At 38.5% G+C, this 24,236-nt stretch overlaps 1 protein-coding gene across 1 annotated transcript in view; it reads right to left on the reverse strand.

The window, feature by feature from the left end:
* RAB3C (RAB3C, member RAS oncogene family) overlaps positions 1-24,236 on the reverse strand; it is a 130,441-nt gene that overhangs the window by 16,362 nt on the left and 89,843 nt on the right. The window contains exon 4 of the mRNA XM_066568662.1: positions 3,312-3,436. Within this exon, the coding sequence (XP_066424759.1) occupies positions 3,312-3,436 (125 nt within the window). The remainder of the gene's footprint in view (positions 1-3,311; positions 3,437-24,236) is intronic.

Genomic DNA, 24,236 nt, shown 5'->3' on the forward strand with positions numbered 1-24,236 from the left:
GAATTACCTTATGGAGAAAAAGGGAATATGACAGAGCTCTCTGAAACCCACAGAGGTACAGAGCAGGTAATAGCAAACAATTGTATACTCTTTGTAAGAATATAACAGTGAAGAAAAATGAAATTAAACTATCAGGGGGCCAATTCAAAGGAGCAGTAGATAACAGATAAACTGTGCATATTTAAAGGATGTTGTGGGTGGTATGACTATATGGCTTCAAAGACATCATTGTACAAATCCACAGAAAAAAATTGCAAAAGGCCTATTGAATATAAATGTATTGCATTTGGTTCATGACAAACACAAATATAATTTTCTATGGTCAGAGAAAGTATCACTGCATGTTTGCCAGTTCACATCTTTTACAAAATACCTACAACACTGCTTGTAGCTATGAGTAGTGGTGTTGCCACTGTCATGTTATTAAAAATAAATTTTAAAAAAATCTTCAAAGCAAACATGACAGATTCTGACTTCATAAAAATTCTGTAATTTTTCTTCAAGGTCAGGTCTGGGTTCCTAACTATTCCTTCATTCTTTTGTGAACTTTGAGTAGTGCCATGAAAAAGGTATGCAGATGTACCACAGGGTAGTTCAGCAGACCTCCTCTAACAGTAATGAGACTTATTGTTAGTTCATTTAAACTTCTTGTTTGGGTTACACTTGAAAAAAAAGCCAGCACAGCGATTCAAAGAAATGAATGATTACACCTTGTTATTAAACTTTAAGGCCACACTTTTCAGAGAGGTCAGGAGCCAAAAGGAGTCTCCATTTTCCAATAACACTGTTCTCAACAAAACACCATGTTCCCCAGAGGGTTAAACTCCCAGTCCTCTTTTTGACCTTCTGAATAGTCACCTCAGAAGGTGGATGTGTTCATTTTCTCAGGGACTTCAAATAAACAAGGGCTAAATAAAAATAAAATAAAACCACACTTGAGAACAGAAGGTGTCACAGTCTAGTTTTTGTACAGCACTCGTGAATCTTATTGGCCGGGGGACAGACCCGAACTCTTTCCCGCCAGAAACCCAAAAGGACCCTCCCAAGGGAGAGCTCTGCTTTTAACCCTGTGTTCTCAGAGGCGTGTCCATGTCCTAATGGCCAGGTTAAATGCCAATATTAAAGCCTGAATATCCATTGGCCCAAAACACAGCATCCCAAAAAACACATTTTCTGTCAAACCACCACAGCTTGTGTCTGTGATCAACACTGTGTTCAAAGGGCCCACAGTTTTAAAATGTCTGCCTGGATAGAAAAATCTATATTGTTATTTTTAAAACTTGTCTGTAAGAGATGTTATCAATTTACTGCCAGAGAAACAAAAGACAGTCCCATGTGTATAACACAATGGGTGCCCTCCAAACCAGCCAGCAAGGCTAGCAATTACTGCAGTTAAGGAAAAGTCTTCTGCTGTTCCTGACATCACCTCATCCACTCTCAGGGCAGATTTAAGAAATTATTGTAGCTGTACAAGAAACATGTAAACATTTGTGTGTGCAGTCTGACTACAGTAAATGACTGGATCAGAGACACAAGTTATCTAATATAATAATCTACCCTTGAGATAGCCACAGGATATATATCTGAGAAAAGAAACCCCCTGAGTAGATAAATATGGAAATAGAGGATAATCTTCTTCCATAAAGATTGAATTTTAAATCCCAGGAGTTAGAATTTGCTTTAAAGACTAAAACATGAGTTTTGTTATCTATCTCATTACCCTTTTTCCTTTTTTTTCAAGCATTGGTTATTAAATCTGAGGATTCCTGACTGTAAAACATGCGAAGTTCCTTGTTGTCTTGATAAATTTATGACCTTGGGGATGCTTTGTCAATTCATTGCATTTTTTTTTTGAAGGAATATGGTTCAAAGCATAGAAATTCAGATTTTTTTGTGACTTTAAAAAAATTCAAATTCTATAGTGAAAATTTATGGTTGTTGCTAAATGTTTCAGCACCTTGTAAAAATTCATGGTAAAAGTATACAGTTATGTTTTTGGGATCTCTTTGTGCAATGAATACATATTCCTATCTCCTAGTGCAATGAGTAAACATTAGAAATGGGAAGAACATATATAGAAAAATATATATAAAAATATGACAGGTGTTTCTGCAAAGATAAATATCCTCTGTTAATGGTTTGGTTGCAATCAGTTTGAGAACGCAATTCTTTACGAATATTGGTAAGTTTTCTGGATATAACCTTCTGTTAAATACTTCCTGCCATCTTTCAAAGACTAACTTACAGTAATCGTTAACATATTCATTCAAGAAGTTCTTTTACACATATGCAGCACTTATTAAGATAGATTCAATAGGAAGGTATGTTACTCTGATAAAATTATTTACCAGGAAAAGTAATTGTACAAGTGGGAAACAGTATTTTTTTAAAAATAAGATCATTGACCTATGAATATACATGACTTAAGAACCACCAGCATGAGATGGGATCCCCAACTAAAACATCCTTTCTTCTACCTACTTATATAGGAATAGTGACAAGAAGATCTTGGTTACACATATTTTGACCAGACTGAGCTTTTACTACACAGAGTTTTAAAAACAATAACAAATCCATGCCCATAATTTATGATTCCCTGTACATAAATTGACCTCTAACAACTCCAGAGTTTGATTTACACACCTGCTGAGCTTACTCTCCAGAGATCAGGAAATTTGAAGGAAAAAAGAGCCTTGGTATTATTATTACAATGATGCTCTGGAGATTTGCCATTAAAGTTTGGCCAGTGTCACTCCAAAAACATTTCATGGCATGAAAGGATAACACTGTTGTGTAGAAACAGAAACAACAAGGTGCTCACAGCTTGGCAATTTTCTGTGTGTACAGAATTTGCTTTCCAGAGGGAGACCTTATGAAAAAAGTTCATATCTACAGTTCTGTAAATGTACAGTAGATCAGCAGAAGAAGTGTTAGCAGTGGGAGTTGAGTTGGACAGCAGCATATTTCTATTCTGGATTATTGGTATTGCTAATCATAACCCAAATCTCTTCAAGTTGCAAAAAGGTTTAATAAGCTTTTCCTGCAATATCTTCTTTCTTCTCTTTTTTTTCTTTTTTTTTTTTTTTTTTTTGAGGGGAGAGGAAAAAAAAACCATTGCTTGGGGTTTTTTGATTTACTTGTTTTCTTGCTCCATGTCAAAAAGGCTGTAGAAATAAAAGAAGCAGTGTGTGACTATGCCTTTACAATGAATGTATCATGAACATGTATTTGCAAGTTCTGTAAGCTATAAATTAAATTAATTTGTGCATTCTCACAAACAACCACAAAGCTTTTGTTGTGTCATTTCTTACCAAGTTGCTCTGCTAAATGTTTTCCCCTCTCAGTGAAGATTACCCGTTCATCCTCCATGTCACATTTGTTGCCAACCAAAATAACCTGGGCATTATCCCAAGAATACGTTTTGATTTGAGTTGACCTTAAAAGAGAAAGGGAGAGAGAGGAGTCAAAGCAAAGCAAATTCCCCTTAATTTCAAGCAGAGTTGCAAAAAGACAAAAGAGACGATACTGATTTTGACAACCAGGGCAACATGACTCTGTTTAATTACAGATTTCAAATAAGCTAAGGATTATCTGTCAGGTATTACTGTTACAGAGATAGTATCAACACAGGGTTTACTTTTGCTTGCTGAAAATAATATTTTCTCCTGCCATCAACATTCTTCCTTTACTTTTAGAAAGAAGAGATTATATTTTCTCCCATTCTCACATTTTAATACAAACCTTACAATCTAAAAACAGAGCTCTGAAAGAAAATCAGCAATGTATTAATTTCTTATCTTTTACTTTTGAGATCAGGATGTAAATTTAGCAGGAAAACGTCAACAATTTCTGAGCTAGTCTGTCTTCCTTTTGTTGTTTCTCTCCAGCATATTCCTCTGCGGGTCTTTTATCTACCAGAAGGTCAGCAACACTTCCATTGTGCATTAAGCCATGGGCAGGGGCTGAGTTTGAACTCTGACTTACCTTCTGTTTAAATTGTACAAGCCTTAGCCACGACTGCAGCTGAATGGAAGTATCTGAGGCCTTAAAACACCATAGGGACCATGAGTGCTGGTGGTAAAACAGCTTAGAGTGTTTTATTTGAGTGGAGCGATAATGGGTGACTTGGAACCACACTGGCGGTACCTGTCAGTTTCTGCCTGCCACCATTCTGCTGGTACCCAGGTCTGCTCTGTAGAAGGAAAGCTCCATGGCTGTCTCCTAGCTCAGCCAAGAGTGATGCTGCTGGTCACCACTTTCTGACTGGGAGCAGTGTGTGCCCTTGATGGTGACACAGGATGCAGGAAACTTCCTCCAAGCACTTATGCTTTGTCTTGAACTTGTGACTAAGTCTGGCTCTAGGCTCGAAGTTTTTGGTGGGATCAATGATCAATGGAGAGAGAAAAAGACAGAGAGCATACCTCTTTCTGCCAGCCTGTCCCACACTGTTTCCTCCCTCCCTCCCTCCTTGGACAATACAGGGTGCTTAGGAAAATGGCAATAGAATAGAAACTAACTTCTATAACTACACGGTTATGAGAGGACACCCTGGAAAGGGATCCTGTGCCATATGATGGATTTTTTTTGCTCAAAATCTCTTTGACAAAAGGTGAAATAGCTTCAAAAATCTGTCACCTAAATGTTTTGGAAGCTAGTCTGCATTGGTACATTCACTAGTGACCCCTTCTCATAACACAGCCATCATCTCTACTTATTGAGACCCTGGTCTGCAAAGTCTTACATTCTAAAAACAAATCATGATCTTTTCTAATCTAGTCTGACAACTGATTCTAGTGAAAGAAACAAAATGGATCAAATCTCCCCATTTGGCTTTGCTTATTGCAAAACCAGAGGGATGGCCATGGGCAAAAGCTGCTAGAGCTATCACTGTGACCCTGAGTCCAATGCCATTGCCTACAGGTTCCCTACATGAGTCAAAAAAAACCCTCTAGGCCACATCTGATGGGTTTGCAGTGACAGGCAGAGAAATTTAAAGGGAAGAATCACTGCTTTTAGGAATGTTTTACTTTATCACAATGACCAAAAAGAAGTTGAGGCAAGTCCCAGAATTTTTGTTCTACAGATTGTTCCCTTGGGCCTGACATGATCTTTTCTTCAATAAATGGACACTGTGCTACTTTAAATGTTTTAATAGTAATTTGAGTAGGTGTAGGGTACTGTGACCAAAAAGAAGTCAAACTTACCCATACACTTATATTTTATTAAAGATACCATTTCTCAGAAAAAAAGGAAAACATGCATTCACTTTGGCAGAAATGTCCTTTTGGAATCATGCTGAGTAGTTAAGCAAAGTAGAATTATTATTGTGATTTTTAACCCGAACTGCATTTGTCACCACAGCAATTTTGCAAATACTAGTACCTCAAATGTCAGAGTATGTTAGTCCATTAAGGACTCTAAAAGAGCTTAGCTCTGAACAATTATTAGTTGGGAGCCAATTTATTCCCTTTATGTCAGCAGGAAATCAAATACATTACGAAAGCAAAATATACAGTAAAGATACTAAGCTTTACTTATTAAGGAATTACTTACATAATCTGTAAAGTTGAAATAGAATAAACTGATGAAGTTGAAATAGAATAAACTGATGAACTGAAATACAGCCTGAAGAAATATCATCACACAACTGTAAAGAGCATTCATTCAGCCATGTTTTGCAGACTTTGTCTCCAGAGCTTTACGTGAGTTTCTTTCATAAAGAATGTAAGGTCCCTTCATTTTACTGGCACCAGATTATTTATTCTACGACTACAAATCTGTGCATTCAAATTCTTCTCATTACTAAAGCAACTTATTAATAGACATTTTTTAACCTGTCTTGCTTTTGTCTAATCTTTTAGTTATGTTTTTTAAGTAACAAGAAGAGATCTTGTCCTTGCAAGCAAATCCAAAGGCTTATATTTTGCAAACGACGCAGTAGAGCAGAAATATAACTGACTGAAAATTAGTCAAATGTATTCATACCCAACACCATATCAGCAGAAGCTTGATTCAAAGGATATAATAGGCTTATCACTGTTATGTTTTCTTTTATACATATAGTTCCACTATTGGCCTCTGTAGTTTTAATTCCCACAACTTTCCACCAAAGCCAACACATAGGTCACTTGAAAAAAAAAGAGACTTTGCTGTTCCTTGCATACAAGGAACAAATGACCAAGGCTTCTGATTAATCCAAAACACAAACTTGTAAAGCACTTCAGCTTCAGGAAGATTGAAGACATGAAAAGGCAAAGATGGTGTTTGCAGTAAGCTGAAAAAGACATTTCTTGTTCACTCTCAGTGGCCTGGTGTATGTCAATAGTAATTTACCCTGTAAATGTTTCCCTTTCTATTTTTATGGTAGGCAGGCAATCTGCATCATGCTTGAATTTTTAGAATGTATAGACTCCAGAGGGGCAGATTAATGGAGGAGTGCAATGATCCATTACTTTCCATGATCAACACCATGCTTGTTCTCATTGTACTGCAATTCTACCAGACCCTTGTCAAAAAAGAGCAATAACTGCCCAGACAGCAATGGCAAGGGGCCTGCGTGTGCTGTTGGTCAGCTTGCAAGGAATGCTGTGCAGTGTGACAGAGTGGGGTTCAGGAACATGCAGCCCCAGCTGGCTGAGGAAGCTGAGATGCTGGAAAACAAGGTAGATAGCACAGAGCAATATGGGGCAGCTGCTCTGATGTCACTGCTGTGGAAACCTGCTCACATTGGATTAGGTGATAAAAGTTCATCTATACATCCAAAAGAAGCACAGAGAGGTTGTGGCAGGAGAGAGAGCCCAAATAATTTTCTGTCCCTGGCTGCTCTCAGGCCTACTGCAGGAAACATCAGATTATCCAAAGCCTATGTACACTATCCTGGTGGAGCAGGAGTGTGCTAAAGCAGACTACCAAATTAAGACTCAGAAAAATACCAGGACACCACATCCAGGTCCCTTTCAGGGTTGTTCCAAGTAAATCCCAGCATGAAACAGATCACTGCAAGTCAATACTGGAGGCTTATGTCCAGGTGCCAGAAACTGAGGAGATCGGGATCCCGGGGCAGCTACTGGGCAGATTGAGGTTATGAGCCCAGTTGATGGAGGGAGCCACAATCTGTATGTCTGCACAGATACATATTTTCATGAATGGATCTTGATGCTGCACTGTTTTGGAGGGGAGAAGTGTGAGGGTGATGATGCTCTTGGTGTTTGTGGGAGCACTCTAGGGGGGTCCTAGGTGTTTTTGTCTGCAATATGTTTGTATGTGGTCATGTGTATATGCATATAAATCTATTCCCACATGGCCTGCTGGGAATAGATCTTCAACCTCACTACTCAATATGTCAGGTTCAGCTGTCTGTCTCTGCCCCGACACGGGTAGGGTGGTTCTTGGGTGGCACGCGTTTCAAAGGACGAGTCTGGACTCTTCAGCTTTTCGATCTTCAGATTGTTTATTATTTCTTATCTACAAAATTTTCTGTCTGCCTAACAGAGGTCTGATCTGCAAGCAGTCACAGGCACTCTCTGACCACCCACGGGGCGGTCATGTCTTTTTATACTAATATCTACATACATAATATTTATCTTTATTTCCCAATGCTTTTCACCCATGTTAGCAAGTGCACCTTTACCATAAACCAATCTCCAAGTGCCAACATCACCACAGGAGATGGAGGACAAGAAGAAGAAAGAAGAAGGACGAGACACGCCCTGATCCCTCCATCTTGTCTCCATAACCCCCCTGTACCAAAAACCTTAAAGTCTATATTTCACCCTCTAAATATGTCCCTTTTACACCTTTTACTCTAAAGTGATTCTCTTGTCCTCAAACTCTTGTTATTTCTGTGGATGGATCAAAATCAAGCCACCAAACACTTCTGGCAACATTCCAGGATTTCCGAGACCCCCAAGGGTTCTCCTGGCATCTCTGGATATCAGGAACAATGTGCTGAGATCCCACATCAATATATTTCAGGTTGCACCCATTGACGATATATCTTGAGTTTACTCTGAATATCTCTTCAGATGATCACTTTTTACTAACTCACCCATGTCCAGGGCAAATATTCATATAACTTGGGATGTTTTCACCCACAGACCACATGGAAGGCAAGCAAATATTTTCAGTAAAGGCATGTCCATGGAGTAAATATACCAGGAATATGAACTTTTAGATAGCCTCAATCTAATCACCACTCTTTGGACCAAGTCCTGCAAGGATGCTTGCCTACCGTAGAGAGGCTGATTTTACAGACTTTTAGATTAATTATGTAGTAATTCACATGCACAAACAGCAAGACAAACACCCTAACCAAAATGCTCCAGAGGGGACTATGTATAATGTTTAGTCCAGCAAGTTCAGGAAACATGTTGTACTTCTGATGTTTTGATTTATGAAAGGAATACTCAATGAACTGGGGTGCATCATCTTGCCAGGAAAAAGAAATAAAAAAATCACCAAACCTATGTGAAAAACTTCTAGCAAACCAAAACCATATTAAAAAAACCTCTATCAAACTTTTTTTGAAGTTACTGTTGAGTGCACTGACTAATCCTTAAAATAATTCTCCTGTCTTTATCTACAGCATGGTGACTACAAAGTCCATTAGCTGAATTATTAGAGGTCACTGTGTAGTGGTCGGATCTCAGGTGGATCCCAGGTTATCTGTTCTTTCTCAGTTTATTTATTTGGTAAGAGGCAGTATCAGAGAAGCAACTAGGAGTTTGGAGGGGTTTCTAAAATGTTCAGTGTCCCCAGCTGAACTTCCTGCCTTTATTTTCTAAGGAGTGTGCTCTCCAGCTTTGTCAGGAGACATAATTTTCCTTCTGTAATTGAAGCAAGGAAGGATCTCTTTCCTTCTTCCCCCAGTCTCCATCCTGTGAAATGGGAAGACACACCACTGCCCTCTCAAACCCCTAATACAGACAGGGATGGTAAGGGGAAGCTCTGTCATTGCCATCTTTTCAGATGATGGAATTATGCCATGAGTCCTTTCCCACTCTCCTTGTCTGTGAAGACACTGACACTACTTCCCATTCAAGCCAGCTTTTCCACAGAGTGAGTCTGAGGTTTCCTTCATACAGCCAAGTGTTTTTACACTTCAGTGTACATCATATGCTTCATTCTTTTTCCCATGCCCTCTATGTCACCTAAACTCTTATTATTCCCAGCAATACTGATAGTTATGTGCCTAAAGGATGCCCCAGCATCTCGGAGTTTACATATCCCTCTCTTTTTCAAACTTATCTTTTGGATATGATGAAAATGAGGCATAAGTAGGATTATTCTCTATGGCACATTAAAGAAAGGACTGCAATGCTCAGTCTTAATGGCCATTTGGAATCTGGCTCTGTACCAGCTGCTCTGCACTGGGTGCTTAGACCTTGCTGCAGGATGGGCAGGGAGAGAGGTGGCCTCAGGCTTTTCATCTGTTCTCCAGTAAACAATCTAGTATTATTGGGAGACAAGCCACTTCAAAATATATAAACCAACAACCAAAACCCCAACTCAGCTCTCTAACTGGAATTTTCAAGAGAGTACTAAGATTAAAAATTTGAAGCAATCTTAGCAAAAAACAAGGCAAAGTGTCCTGGTGTACTTGAATACTAGACTTTTTGTGGCCACAGTTATTGACATAGCAGGAATATACTAGAAATACTTAGTAATAATTTCAGTAATAATAAAAAGAATATGCTAACGTTTGCCAGATTTTAATTAAACTGACACAGAAATAGAACTATCTTTAAGAAACTGCTCAGGATCTTTCCTCCTCTACTGACAAGGAAAATCTGGATATTTGTAACTTTTGAAATTTTTCTACTTGTTTCATTTTTCTGGTGTGCTTTACCTGCAGGCCATAAAACTTTCAGGATTGTGGCTAATAAAAATGGTTTTATCTCTTCCATTTATGAACCCCTTAATAATTATTGAAGCCATTACTGAAAAACATGGGAAGCAATGGATAAATGAAATAATTATCAAAATAAAAAGTTGATTTAGATGAACACGTGACTGGAATGAAGAAATTGCACCTCAATCATTCTCAAGGAGGGTTTAAAACCTAGTGGACATTCTAGCATCTTCACTTCTCTCCAGAATTCATGATATATTGAATTTGTGATGTTTATTTTCACTGGTGGCACTGGCACCCACTGACTGCAAACACTTATTAACATATGATAGAGAATGGGCAAAAACATCCCAGCAGCACAGAAAATGTATGGAGAAGAGCAATGAAAGGGGGACAAAAATGAGAAAAATAAACTTGCACCACACTTAATATCCCAACATAGCCAGAGGAAAAGGATCTGGGGAGAAGTGGATGTGCTAAGGATACGTTTAGTGTGGATAGCTTGGTAAGCAGGGCAGTTCGAGCTGCAGATTTTACTCTGGGTGGCAGGAGCTCAAGGAAAAGTAAACCTGAGCTACTCATTGCACAACAAAAGGCCCAGGAACCTGCGGTGTCAGCCAGGTGACTGGACAATCAGACACATCAGGAACTGATGACCCCAGACTTTTGAGATCTTAGACTCTGAGGGTATAAAAGCCCAGTGCATCTTTATTAGGCATCCCTCCTCAAAGGCACCAGCTCAAGCTGTTAATTTGTTGCTGCACCATGATTAAATCATTTTAAGGATACAGGTGTCTGAGCCTCTGCTCTTGATGTCTGAGACTCTGTTATGGAAAAGGTAGGAGAGGCAGTGAGGAAACCTGGTCTGTCTGGGCGAGTGTGGGATGTGTAGGGAGTCAAACAGGGCACCTGCAGGGTCGCTGGAGCCACCTGCTGTGAAGAGGCTTTGGTCCCGGCCCAGGTGGGGCAGGTGTGGCTCCTGGACGGTTGGACAGGAAAGTTTCCTTTACACAAATAATAGCAAAAATGGGATACATCAACCCCTCCATGCTTGCAACAGAGCAGGATATATTAATATTGCTCAAGACTGACTGTATCTGATGTGTCGGTTGTTGTTTATACAACACTGTGTTTGCTGTCTGGATTGAAGGGCAAATGAAGAAAAATGCCTTATGATTGTGAAAAAAAACCATCGACATTGAAGAAACCAGAAAAATGACAATTATTTACCACTTCTTCTGACAGGCTTTATCTTCCTTGTGCAGAGCCAAAGAGTGCACACCATGCAAAGAAAGGCTACACATTTAACCTTTCCTTGGAGGAAGATAGACCGATGATGCAGAAGCTGCATGACAAGTGTGACACTAACAAATTTCTGGTTCATTATCAGCCAGAAAGCTAGTCAAAATGCACATTACCCAGAGCACCACAGATTTTTGTTGCTCTGGTAAGAATTGCATCTACTTTAATGAAAAAATCCTTCACTACAAGCTTCAGAGGCCATAACTTCATTTTAGAAAACCTGGAGTTACATTTCAGTTTTGACAGGCTGTAAAGATATTCAAAATTAATCCAGTTCTTTTGGACATAAAACTGAGTTGATCTTTAATATGTGCATTTTTATAACCTTATGCAAGGAAATAGGAAATTTTATAAAAAGTTACTTACAAACAAAAAAAAAAAGAAGATGGAAAGCAGGGATAACAGTTAAGATGTAAGAGCTGATGTTCTTTGTGTGTTTATGACATTTATTATTATTCATTCTTGGTGATATACCATTACCATAATTGTAATAAGGAAGTATATGCTTACCCAGTGATGTCCACTCTGGGTCTGCATTTAGTAGAATGCAATAACGACTGACATAGCATTAATAATGGCACAATTCTGTGTGGTAATTAGGATGAGAGGTAAGGCATTATAGATGTTCATCAATCAGAATTTTCTTCCTAGACAGCCCTATCTAGCTGTTCCTACACTACCCATGGAAGTGCTTTCCCATCCAGAGTTCTCTGCTGAGAACTCTGAGCTACATTTGAGTTACATTTTACCTTTCATGTAATATACAAATATTTTTTAGAAGAGTCCATGTGTTAGCTTTGGTGCCTTTTCTGTACAGTGTTGTTTCAAATAAGAATACCAAGTGTCTGTTATTGTCTGAAAATTCTTTTCTGACATTAAAATTCAAATCCATTGGATAATGGTCTATGATGTCAAATTAACATATGGTTGGCAAAAGACATCAAGTTTAAACTTTAATTTTTGCATACTTTACATAAAATATAATTTCCATACTTTAGTTGGAGTTACAATGAAGGGCCAGAAGCCTACAGGGCATGCTCAATTTGTGTTAATCAGATTGCAGATGTCTTCAGTTTTTGCATCTTTGGCACAATTTTTGCAAACTGCTTTTTTGACAGCTATCAAATACACCTTGAAACTGCTTTCCAATACCAGCGTAGCAAGAGCCCAGTATGAAATTATTGCATTAATAAAAATAAAAAAAGACTGTGCTCTAAGTTAGTACTGTGCTCTTTATCCCTCCTCCCCAGTACCTCCTGTACTTGAGTTCTGATGGCCCTCTCTTTAGAGAAAAGGCTCTCCAGGTGGGGTGTTTTTCTGTACCTACACAGCCAGCAGACCTCAGCCCTAAGCAGAGTTACCACACACAGTACACCTGGCATTGCACACACTGCAGACTCTTTTGTCACAGAGACAGATAACAGAGGATTTGTGGGAGGGTTCATGACCTAATCCAAAGCAAGGTGGGCTTTGGCTGAAGGTATGCTGAATTCATAAAAGAGAGTAAATTCCTAGTCAGTCAATCTCATTTCTCCCTTTTCTGGTGTGTAGTATATACTGGCTTCCCAGGCTTTTTGCTTAGAAAAGTAGAATGGATATTTAAAAAAAACAGTGAATAATAGATAAAAATAGTGTGTTAGACACTAAGGGCAAAGAGATCTTCCAAGCAACTTCCTTGTATTTTTTGAAAAGATAAAACAATATAAAGTACATCTCAATATTTAATTCTTATTCACAGGAGTACAAAATCCTCTCTTGCAACAAGGTTTACTTATGGGCAGGCCAACTAATATAGCACATTTTTCACAGTAGGACACATGTTAATGAAGAGTTTTTATGTCATGTATAATGCCACAAGCTGTGTCATATTGTGGGAAGTGATTTAACAACTCGCCACATAGACAAAAGGCTGTACATTTTAATTTTCTCCCCACCGAGAAACCCACCATTAAATTATCATCCTTCAAAGCTGCTACCACACATGCACAGTGAAAACAATCCAAAAAAAAAAAAGGGGTTTGAAAAGAGATGGAAAAAAGTCTTTATAGGAAAATAATATTCATGGAAACAATAAAAGGCAAAATACAGACTGCACTTGCACATCCTTTGATTATCCCCTTGTTTTCATGTTCCAGATGCTTCCACAGAAATGATTCTGTTTATCACCAATTTATGTTGATTGCCCAGACTGTCACTGGAATTCCAAGTAATGACCCTAATCAATCCAGCCGATCCTAACTCTGGTATTTGAAAAACAGAGCTATAAAACAAGGGAGTTATGAAAAAATTTACTGAAACAACTACAGCATCTGCTTGAGTATATTGCACTTTTAAGTAAATGAGCAATTTGCTGTCACTTAAAAAATTTTTTTGCTTGCTATTTTGTATTATATATAAGAATATGTATATAAGGAAACAGATATCGGCAGATACGCATGTGTCCTCATTTTCTGTTTTTCTTTTTTACACTGATGGGCTTCTAATAATATAAAAAAATATAGCTAAGCCAGCAATACTGATGCTGAACAAGTTCTTTTTGTCCTAGACTCTCATATCTAATACTTTCCTCTTCACTGCACCTAGGACAGTTCCCTAAGCCAGGACTGCACTTCCTGCCAAAGAGGCTCTGCCCTTGCACCTGGGATTACTGACTAGCATCTCATCTCCAGCCCCAAAGAGCACCTAACCAACAGTGGCATTTTGGGAGTAGTGAAGTTCTTAAAGGCATGGTCAAGTTCTTTTGTTTTGTACCAATATTGAGAGTTTTACAGCAATCTGGATCACTCAGGAGTATTTATTTTTTCATCTTTTCTTTTAAATAGCAAATCCAGATTCATATTTACAATATATATGGCAAATATCTGCCAACAGGACATCCCTATTTTAAGGAACTTCTGATTAATCAACTCTCAAGAACTTTGAGTTGACCCTGACTTTTTATTGTCAAATCTCATTATGAAATTGCATTGCACATTTGTCGCTCTTAATCCCTTTCTACCTATTTCATGATGAATGACTTCCAAGTTTCCCTCACTTGTCAAATTCACTCCTTTGGATTTCATTTCCTCTATTGTTTTAGCATTCATTTTTTTCCAAGTTTAAATGAACTGGGCTATTGCTTCTTTTATGTCCTGTTGTCTTAGATAATTTTGGGTTATATTTCTCATTTGGTATTTTGCATTAACTCTTTCAAAAACAACTCAGTCTTATACGCACATAAATTGAGTCCTGAAATACTGTGTTTGAGTATTACAGATGGAGTTGAAACAACTCATACCTAAATGTAATCACTGAAAAATCTTACCAGGTTATTGAGGCCACTTGTGATAAATTATCATGACCTATCCTTGTTAAGGATTCATGAAGCCTGCAAGTACCAGGACAATCATGTGAATTATTTTAGCTCTACTTCATAAGAGAGACAGCATTGTTTTACTAAAACATCAAGGACATGTTTCTTCTGTTACTATTATTTTACAAAAAATTGATATAAATCCCAGTAGTATTTTGTCTTTAAGATTGTTTATCCTGTTATTCTCTGGAAGCAAAGCAATGGAAACATTTAGAACTGTACTGAGGCATAAAATTTTGATTCTCCCACTGTGTTCTTGCAATCATACCTCTTTGGAAGCAATTTCCCTGTGTGGCTATACACTTGCAAACACAAGGGATTGAAGTCTGAAATTTTGAAATGTGGCCTAGTTTTCAGTTGAACATGTGAACTTCTGACTTTTGTCACAGATACCTGGAACTAGATTGGCAAAATAGCAACTATCTTTATATCCTGGTTAACTGATGCTAACTGGTTAACTAGTCGAGTAGGAGTTATGCAATGGTACTGGGGATTTTGGGAAGGTTGGTAGTTTTTTTGTTGTTTCTTTTTCCTTTGAGCTCATGAAAGTAAATTTTAAATTTTAATTTTAATTTTGTCTGACCACATTTTGCTTTTGGGGTACTGATGAATAAAATTCATTCTGTGAGAGCTGACAGTAGCCAAAGACAACAGTAAAAACCATTTGCCTGTCTACATCCTGTCTGGCACAGGGTGGCAGGATTGTCCTGCTGACTCACACTGCAAGCAAGTAAACTGCAGGTTTATTCCTTCTGACTCACAGAAGATGGAGGGAGGCATTAGACTTCAGATTTTATTTCGACGATTAAAAACAAAGTAGTTTTTTTTAAAGGGGAAAAAAAGGGTTGTGTATTCATTCAGAATGTCAGTAGTGCTGCTACATGATTCACAAATCAAAAGACTGGGTTTATAGATTCATATGGGTACATATATATATATATCTTTGCCTCTCAAGCCCTAGCTAGTATATATTTGGATTTTCTTCTCTCTCACAGTTCTGGAAACCAAAATCTGGTTTTCTCTGACCTCAAAAGCCTGACTATTGCAGAAGTTAACAGCAACACAGGCAGGCATAAATACAACATTCTAGTAAAACATAGAGATTGGATGTAAAACTTTTTAACACTATTGAAAACTGAACACAGTGGCATTTCAACAAACTAGAGCCCTCTCCTAGGGCTCATGTTGAACTTTCAAAAATTAAAGTTTATCTCGCTTTGCCTGTGAGGTCTTTAAAGCACACTGTTTGAACCATGTTCACTAACATATTTTAAAGGTTAATACTTCCTTCTGGTAAAAAAAAAAAAACAAAACAAAACAAAACAACAACAAAAAAAAACACCAAAAAATAAAACAAACAAAAAAAACCAGTTTAATATTGTTTTACTGGGACTTTGTCACTGACTTCAGTGGGTAAATACCCCTGTCAGAGGACACAACCATGTTCATTAAACAGGTGTTTGGGTAGGTAGTAATCTTTGTATGGAAAGATTATCAGGACAAGCATCAGAAAATCAAAAATTCATCAGTAGAATTGCTCTTTATCATGGAGTAGAGTGAAGTAACATACTGAAAGATCAAAAGAATAAAACATTTCCTATGTATGGCCAGAAATTAATGTCTGCAATTTCAAACAAGTAATTGTGAATGAATGAGGTGGTCACCAGGTGTTTAAAGGTATGGAGCAGAGGAAGAAGGAAAAATGCTGGGCTTGGCTTGTGGCAGACTCTGAGGTCAGCTGAGTACACCTCTGTGTACATTGCAGAACTGTGGAAGGGTTTTTGGAAGGCAACCTGCTGCCATCCTGCCTCCTTTCATCACTTGATCCCTTTGCCCAAAATTGTGCCTCAATCACAATGAGTGTGTCTGGGGGGATAACCCTGTGTTTTCCTACACTGACCAGCAGAGCTAAGAAAGATTGAAAAGGAAGAACATAAAATCTGAAAAGTCGGATGATGTTAATAATGGTTAGTACTACCAGGTCCCACAACAAAGAGTGGCTTTGGCTGATGTAATCTAGAAAAATTCCTGTATTTCAATGAAGTTAAAATCTGCATAGCAACATTTGAAAGTGAGGTCTTTGTTGCTCGCAAATGAATGGGAGGTTACAGCAAACTTGGCTTCATTTGTTCATGCCTTTGTATGTATACACAGCATCTGCTGGGATTAGAGTAAGAAACCACAGCATATAAAACATTTACACCTCAGAAACTTCACTAGCCCTCACTGTCTTCATAGCAATATGTGCTGATCTGAGCTCATTTAACCCTGTAAGCATGGGGGTTGCTGATCACAGACACCGACAGAAGCTGAAGCGGTCAGTTCCTTCAGTTTGGCTCTGCCAAGTTTTACTGTGGTGTGAGGGTAGATTTCAAGATTTAACTAAGGCTGCTAAGGTCACCTTCAGATTGTCCTCTAAAACAAGGACTTAGCTGATGGCTCTGCACACAGGCACAAGGTGACCTTGGTGAGTAGGCTTTTGTACAACGGATTGAGGATTTACAGACTGGGGAATTGCCAGTGGGACACATCAAGGGGTGAAGAGATCAATGGTGCTCTTTTAACACCAAAAAAACCCCAAAATAAAAAAGAGAAGAAATTTCAAGCAGGGTGTAAATTCTTATCAAGGCTTGTCTTCAAAGACACAAATGATGACTATCTCTCTCAGACAGACAGCCCATATAAATGAATTTATGCAATCCAAGGCCAACCTGAAGCACACATGAGGGAGGTTTGGGAGGGGAAGCAGAATGCAACTGAACTACTCTCTTTTCTTGAGAGCCACAGAGCCCCTGGGGGACATGCAGAGTACATTCAGAGTAACAAGGCAGGTCTCATGGACCTAGTGCTTCTCATGGCAGCCCCCTAGCCTCTCTAGGTGAGCACTGATAGCTTCAGTCCTCCACTTGGAAAAAGAGAAGATCATTTGAACAGCAAGGCTTAAATCTGTATCCTCCTTTCCCATTTGTCACAGTAGCACTGAATAGATCAATCATTCCATAAACAAATTTTAACTTTTTTTCTGCATATCTGGAAGGGGAAGGACTTAGAATGGAGGAGAGGATGTGACTGAAGCAAATTATGGGTTATCTGAAAACCATTCAGTTGAAAAAGGGCATGAAGAGATGCTAAGTAATAATCAAGTACCTTTTCTAACATTTGTGGTAGATAATTTCTGAAGGCTCTGAAGCACCTCACTGCACTTAAACAATTTTGAATATGAAGGTAAATCACATTAAAAAAAATAAAGACAACTGAAAGTGACACAAAAGATCCTATTGATTTTTTTGAAAATTACAGGTTACATATTTATGTACCATATGTGAGTGAGTGAGGCTGAGAGAAAAAATAGATAGCCTTAATATTGGAACAAATATGCTATATTTTTTCTTAATACAATAAGATTGCTAAACAGGAAATATTTTTCCCCTCTCCTCAGTTATTCCTTGAAGGTTTTTCTAAATTTTTTGCATAGCATCAGAAAATCCTCATTGCACTCTAAACAATGGCTGCTTAAAGAGAAATGTGATGAATTAACAGTAATAAACAAAATGAAATATCTAAAGGTAGAAGACACTTAAAAATTATATAAATTCTTAATATAACCAAAACACAGTTTGCTGATTCTCTTCCCACTTAGTTATACAGTGCAAAGATAAATATTTAAAAGCAAGATAAATTAAGAACACGCTCTCAGTCAATGTGAAGGGAAAAAAAAAGAAAGGAAGCAACCTTGAATATAAACAACTCACCTGAAAAGAAGAGATATATAAGAAGGAGGTAGCTGTTACATTGCATACCAAAAAGGAGTTGGGCCTATAGCATATATATAAGCAATATGCACAAAGCCATCTTTGGCTGCTTGTAGAAGAGAGGCAGGGGTGCTGCAGGAAGATACCACAGAATCCTTATATGGAAAGAAGACAGTGTGGCACAGCATGCAAAGCAGGATGAATTAAATGTGCTGATTAAATGAACAGCTTGGTTCTTTTACTTCACTGAAGTTCAAAGCTTTCTAGCCAACCACTTAAAGCATACCTAGCAATCAAATAAATGACTTATGTTATAAAAGCCTCATGCAGAGAAACAATAGGTAATGCACAATTGATCCCTACAGGCCTCTATCCCTCATCTTTGTTCAGGGTTTTAAAAAGAATGTATAATACATTCTAATGTAGGTATAAAGGCTAAAAGGCTGAGAGAAGAGAAACTGTCCATTACAACAGCGTAAAAGGAAGCTGAGGACAATGCCCTCTATCTTGATTCTGAAAGATGGTGCGAAAAGCTTTTCTCCCAAATTATACCTCAGGTATGCTGCACACTCATGCCTTGTGTGCGGATCTTTAGCTAAAAGATTGATGGTAAAACAGTCAGTGTTGCTTGCCCTGTTAAGTGTCAGTCTGCAAGCATCATGACATCTGGGCTATAATTCCATATGTAACAGGGTCTTACTGCTTCCTACAAATTCATGGCAGGGAGTAAGGTGGCACAGGTAGTCCCTAGGCCTCATTGTGAGAAGCAGGAGGTCTAACACCTTTGACCAGAGAGGCCAAAGAAAAAGCAGACACATCATAACTCTTCATTCTCAGAGTAGGACAAGAGGAAGAGAAGAATTTTGGTTTTTAATCTGAAGTATTACTATATAAATCACTGACAGACATTAACTGTAGTGTCCTAACAGAGGTTGGTTGCAATGTATACTGTGCTGCAATACTTCAAAGTTGATGACATTTTCAGAGAAAGGAAAACTAGAATTTAGTCATCCTGAGCTGTGAATTTGGCTGTTGAGTTCTGCTGAGCTAGCTTGGTTCTTCAAGTGTCAGAATGTGGATTTATGAGTCTATCTTTGGACTATCAATTAGAATAGATCAACTTAATTCTCCATTTAATCTTGCCCACAAGCCATGAGAAGAACTGAAAGCTTCTCATTTTCACAGCTTCCTGAAGGCCTTCAGCATAGCATATGGTATTTGGACATCAAACATGCACATATTTGACCTTGAAATGATCTTGATAGGATCTGGCTCAATCTTTAGGTCCAAAGAAAAGATATGAAAGAAAGATTTTGTTCTTGCTCTGAAACCCCATGTAACTGCTACTGGTTGGAACATTTCTGTACAAACATTTCTTATATGTAAAGACACCACCAAACCTCACCTCTTATGTGAGCCAGAAGCCTAGACTGGCAACATGTTTCATTATTCTAATAGTAACATCTACACATTCTCCCAATCTATCTTTTGTAAAAAAGAACCAGCATTACATTATCCTCCTTTAAATCTCTGATGATAAATAACCTGTGTAGTCATGTCCTTCTTCAATGAATAGCCAATTGGTAGCTAGGACTGAATTTATTACACTAATTCTTACTGTTTCACTGGCATCCTGTTTTTTTTCTGTATGCTTGTGCTCATGCTTCACTCAGACTCTTTTAGTCAGAATTTTTTTTTTTTGTACTAATGTTAGTGATTAAATAATGGTATGTCACATCCTACATTAGACTTGAAAATAACAAAGAGAGCTCCAAACACTGAACAAAAAAGGCCAAGGACTGAGCCAAACTGCAGGTTAGAGCAAAGCACACGGGAATACAATATAGTATTGGTTTGTAGCTGTCTTGTTCTTTGGGACAAATAGGAACAAGAGAGGTAACCAGAGCCAGATATAGATGCAGGAGGAAGATGGGGGAATTTCATATACTGACGCACATGAAGAACTGTGGCTCCTGCTTGCTTCTATTGTGTTCATGGAAACAGGACATTTCATGAGTACTTGTAAATGAAATAGCTATTACATTAACTATTCAATGGGAATAGGAAACGAGTCTCTACATCACAGAGAAACAGCCATGCTAAAGGCTGAATATAAACCACGTCTATGTGGGATGCTTATGTAGGCATGATGCACATACACAGACCCCCCCAATTCATAGCATTCTAAAGTGTTGGTTGTAAAATAAAAGCAGAATGTAAACTCTTGATATTTATTGTACTTTCTTGATACTTATTGTACTTTCTATGTCAGATTCTAGAGGGTTAAATAGAATGAGATTTCTTTTGTACAAAAACCATGATGGAAAATTTATATGCAGCTGAAGTACTCTAAATAAATTCATAAAGCTCAGTAATTGCTGTCCTATTAGTTATGAACCATTTGGTTCACACACTTTCTTTGGACTGTTAGAATTTTCAAACTTTCAAAAGAAGTTAAAGGATTTGGACACATGAAACCCCATTCACCTAGCTATTTTTCTGCTGGAGGTTTAGTGTAAGAGACTAAACATAATAGATATTTTCTCAGATATTTTCACCCACAGCAATATATAAACTTAACAGAGGATGAACTACGGATCTGGGCTATGAACTGGTTGAGCTGCTGTGTTGTCCTGCTGAATTGTGTATAGCAACAATATAAAAGAAGAGCAGCTAAAGATAGGTGATGCAGAGATGTTCTCAGGAACATCTCAGGCTATTTCAGATGTTTGTGCAGTAAACCCAAGTAAATGACTAAAGTACAAGCCCTAAAATGCCATTATCAAATAAGAGATGGATAGGAAACACATGCAAAAATAGAAATCCATGCAAAATAGAAATAATGATGTTCTCTGAAGATGTTAGGAAGGGGAGCTTGAACAGCTCATGACGTTAGTCAGTGCCTTCATCAGCCATTTCCCATAGGTAATTATGAAGTCAGGGAAACACAGCAAAATACATCGTGCAGGGACTTGTTCAATACCAGAACACTTTGAGGGTGCTTTACAACACAAAAAAAATATGTAGTGGGAGATGGTCCTTCTGATCTGGTTGTTGTTTAAGCAGACAAAGAATGTTTTGGGTTTTTTCTGTTCAACAACAGTTCCCTACAAAAATATTTGTAACAATATTGTGCATTTTAAACATATCAGTTTGTACCCTACCTTACTGTGTCTTGACTTCAAGCAACAAGCCTATTCAAGGCAATCCGAAGTCTTCTCTGTTTTTTTTAATACACTGAGTGACTCAATAAAATTAACACCTTTGCATATGTCTCTCTACTTATGTCTTTAGATCATCACAATTACAATACCACTTGCACCATCCCCTGCATATGCCCGCAATTTCAGTATTTGATTTTTGTATAAAAATGAAGGATTTGGTTTTTCAGTTTGGATAACACAAATTATTCTACTAATTATGCAAAGAATCATGGTATCATAGAATGGTTTGGGTTGGAAGGGGCCTTAAAAATCTTCTAGTTTCAACTGCCCTGCCATGGGCAGGGACACCTTTCACTACACCAGGTTGCTTAAAACCTGATCCAGCACTTCCAGGAATGGGACAACCACAACCTCCCTGAGCAACCCATCCCATCCAGTGCCTCACCATGTTCATGGTAAAGTATTTCCACCTAATATCTAAATTTTCCCTCTTTTGTTCTCAATTCATTTTCCCTTGTCTAGTCACTATATGCCCATGTAAAAAGTTGCTCTCCTGTTTTTTTATGAGCCCTCTTTATGTACTGGAAAGTTGGTGAAAGGTTTTGCTGAAGCCTTCTTTTCTCAAGGATCAACAAGCCCAGCTCTCAGCCTCTCCGTCCTCATAGGAGAAGATGCTTTACCCCCTGAACATCTTTGTGGATGTCCTCTGGGCTGTTCCAAGTGGTCCATGGCTTTCCTATGTTGAGGGCTCCAGAGGTGGATTCAGCATTCAAAGTGGGGTCTCACCAAAGCAGAGCAGAGGAGCAGAATCCCCTTCCTTGCCCTGCTGACCACACTGTTCTGGATGTAGCCCAGGATACAATTGACTTTCTGGGCTGCAAATGCCTGTTTCTGGGCCATGTCCAGCTTTTCAGCCACAACAACCCCAATGTCCTTCTCAGGTCTGCTCTCAATCAGTTCTTCTCCACTCTCTACTCATCTGGGATCACCCTGACCTGGGAGCAGCAGCTTGCACTTGGCCTTGTTGAAGTGTATGAGGTTTTTGTGGTACACTTCTCTGGATGGCAGTCTGTCCTTCTGTGTCACCTGCACTGTTCAGCTTCTGTCACCTGCAAACTTTTGGAAGATGCACTTGATCCCACTGTCTGTGTCATTGATAAAAACATTAAAGGCCCCAAGACAGCCCTGAGGGATACCACCCATCACCAGCTGCCCCCCTGACACAGAAACATTGACTGCAACTCTCTGGCTCTGTCCAAACAGCCAATTCCTTATCCATGAAGTAAGTCACTCTTCAGAGCCATATCTCTCCAGTTTGGAGATCAGGATGTTGTGACTGATCTCTCTTCCCACAGTCCTTTGACTGCATCAAAAGACTTAGTGAAGGCTAGGCAGATGACATCTGTCAGTCTTCCCTTGCTGAACATTGCAGTCACTCCAGCATAAAAGGCCCTCTTTATGTACTGGATAATTTGTCAGGCACAAGTTTTTCTTAGTGAAGTGGTGGTGTTGGCTGTCTCAGATCTCTGAATTGTTCTGTATGTTCCTTAACATTGCTTCCATGAGGATCTGCTTTATCATCTTCCCAGGGTCAGAGTTGGTTCTCACTGCTCTGTAGTTCCCTGGATTTTCCATTCTTCATTTTAATAATTTTTGCTCTTTTTCCAGTCCCCAGGGAAATCCCTTGAGTGCTACAACTTTTCAAGTATGATGGAGTGCAACAACATCAACTAGACCATCAAAATTACCTCAGAACTGTGGGATATAAGGCCTGTGTCCTTGTGGTCGTTCAGTTTTATCAACTGGAACCAAAGGTGTCCCACTTAGAGTGAGAGAGACTTCACTGCCCCAGTTCAGGGACTTAAGAGTCCTGGGAAGCCTGACTGCCAGTGAATATTGAGGTGAAGAACCCACTGACTCAGCCTTTTCCCTAACTGTAACCAGTTCTCTTCTTGTTTATCAGAGGGAGTACAGTCTCCTTGTCCTTTCTCTTTTATCCTATGTAGTCATAAAATCCCTTCTTCTTCTCACATTCTTTGCAAAGTACTGTTCCAGCTTCAGGTCAGCTTTCCTTGTCCCCTCCCTACACATCTGAACCATATCCCTGTACTCCACCCTGGTCACCTGTCCCCGCTTCCACTGGCTGCGCATTTCTTTCCTACTCCTCAGTCTGAGGAATAGGTTCTTGCTCAGCCATGCTGCTTTCCCTACTTGATTTAGGGAACAGACAAATGCATAAATAAAGGGGTCATCTGTAGGAGAAGCAAGATATTTTGAAATTAACAGTTTGATATAACATATGTAGACTTTTTCCAAAATAATTTGTTTAGGGTATTTCTGTTTAGGTTATAACAGTGCTACCCAGAGAAACTTTTGAAGGAAAAACTGATAGTAGGATGATGAGAGATATAGCAGCAATGTCAATCTTCTCATAAATTGTATGTAAAATTTTTCCAGCATTTTGGTTAAATTGTCTTTGTTAAATCAAGAAGTTTTGCAGACTTAAAGAGTATAGCTCAGAAAAGTGATCAATACACACTAGTCCAGGCATTGTTGCCCTGCCCAACCCATCATATATAATTGTTTTATAGTATTCCTTGGCAAGAGCCTTTGAAATCAGTCATTTCAAAGGTCTAACATTGTGCCAAGAATTTATGTACAAAGTATGACCATTTTTTCATCTCAGTCAAAATCCATTTTTATCAATACATTTAATCTGTTCATATTTCTCTGTGAAGATACTTGCTAATAAAAAATATGTCTCTCTAAATTGGATGGATTTGAGGAGCAGACTGCTAGATGGATAAGAAATTGGT

This window comes from Molothrus aeneus, chromosome Z (genome assembly GCF_037042795.1).
Source record: "Molothrus aeneus isolate 106 chromosome Z, BPBGC_Maene_1.0, whole genome shotgun sequence".
NCBI lineage: Eukaryota > Metazoa > Chordata > Aves > Passeriformes > Icteridae > Molothrus > Molothrus aeneus.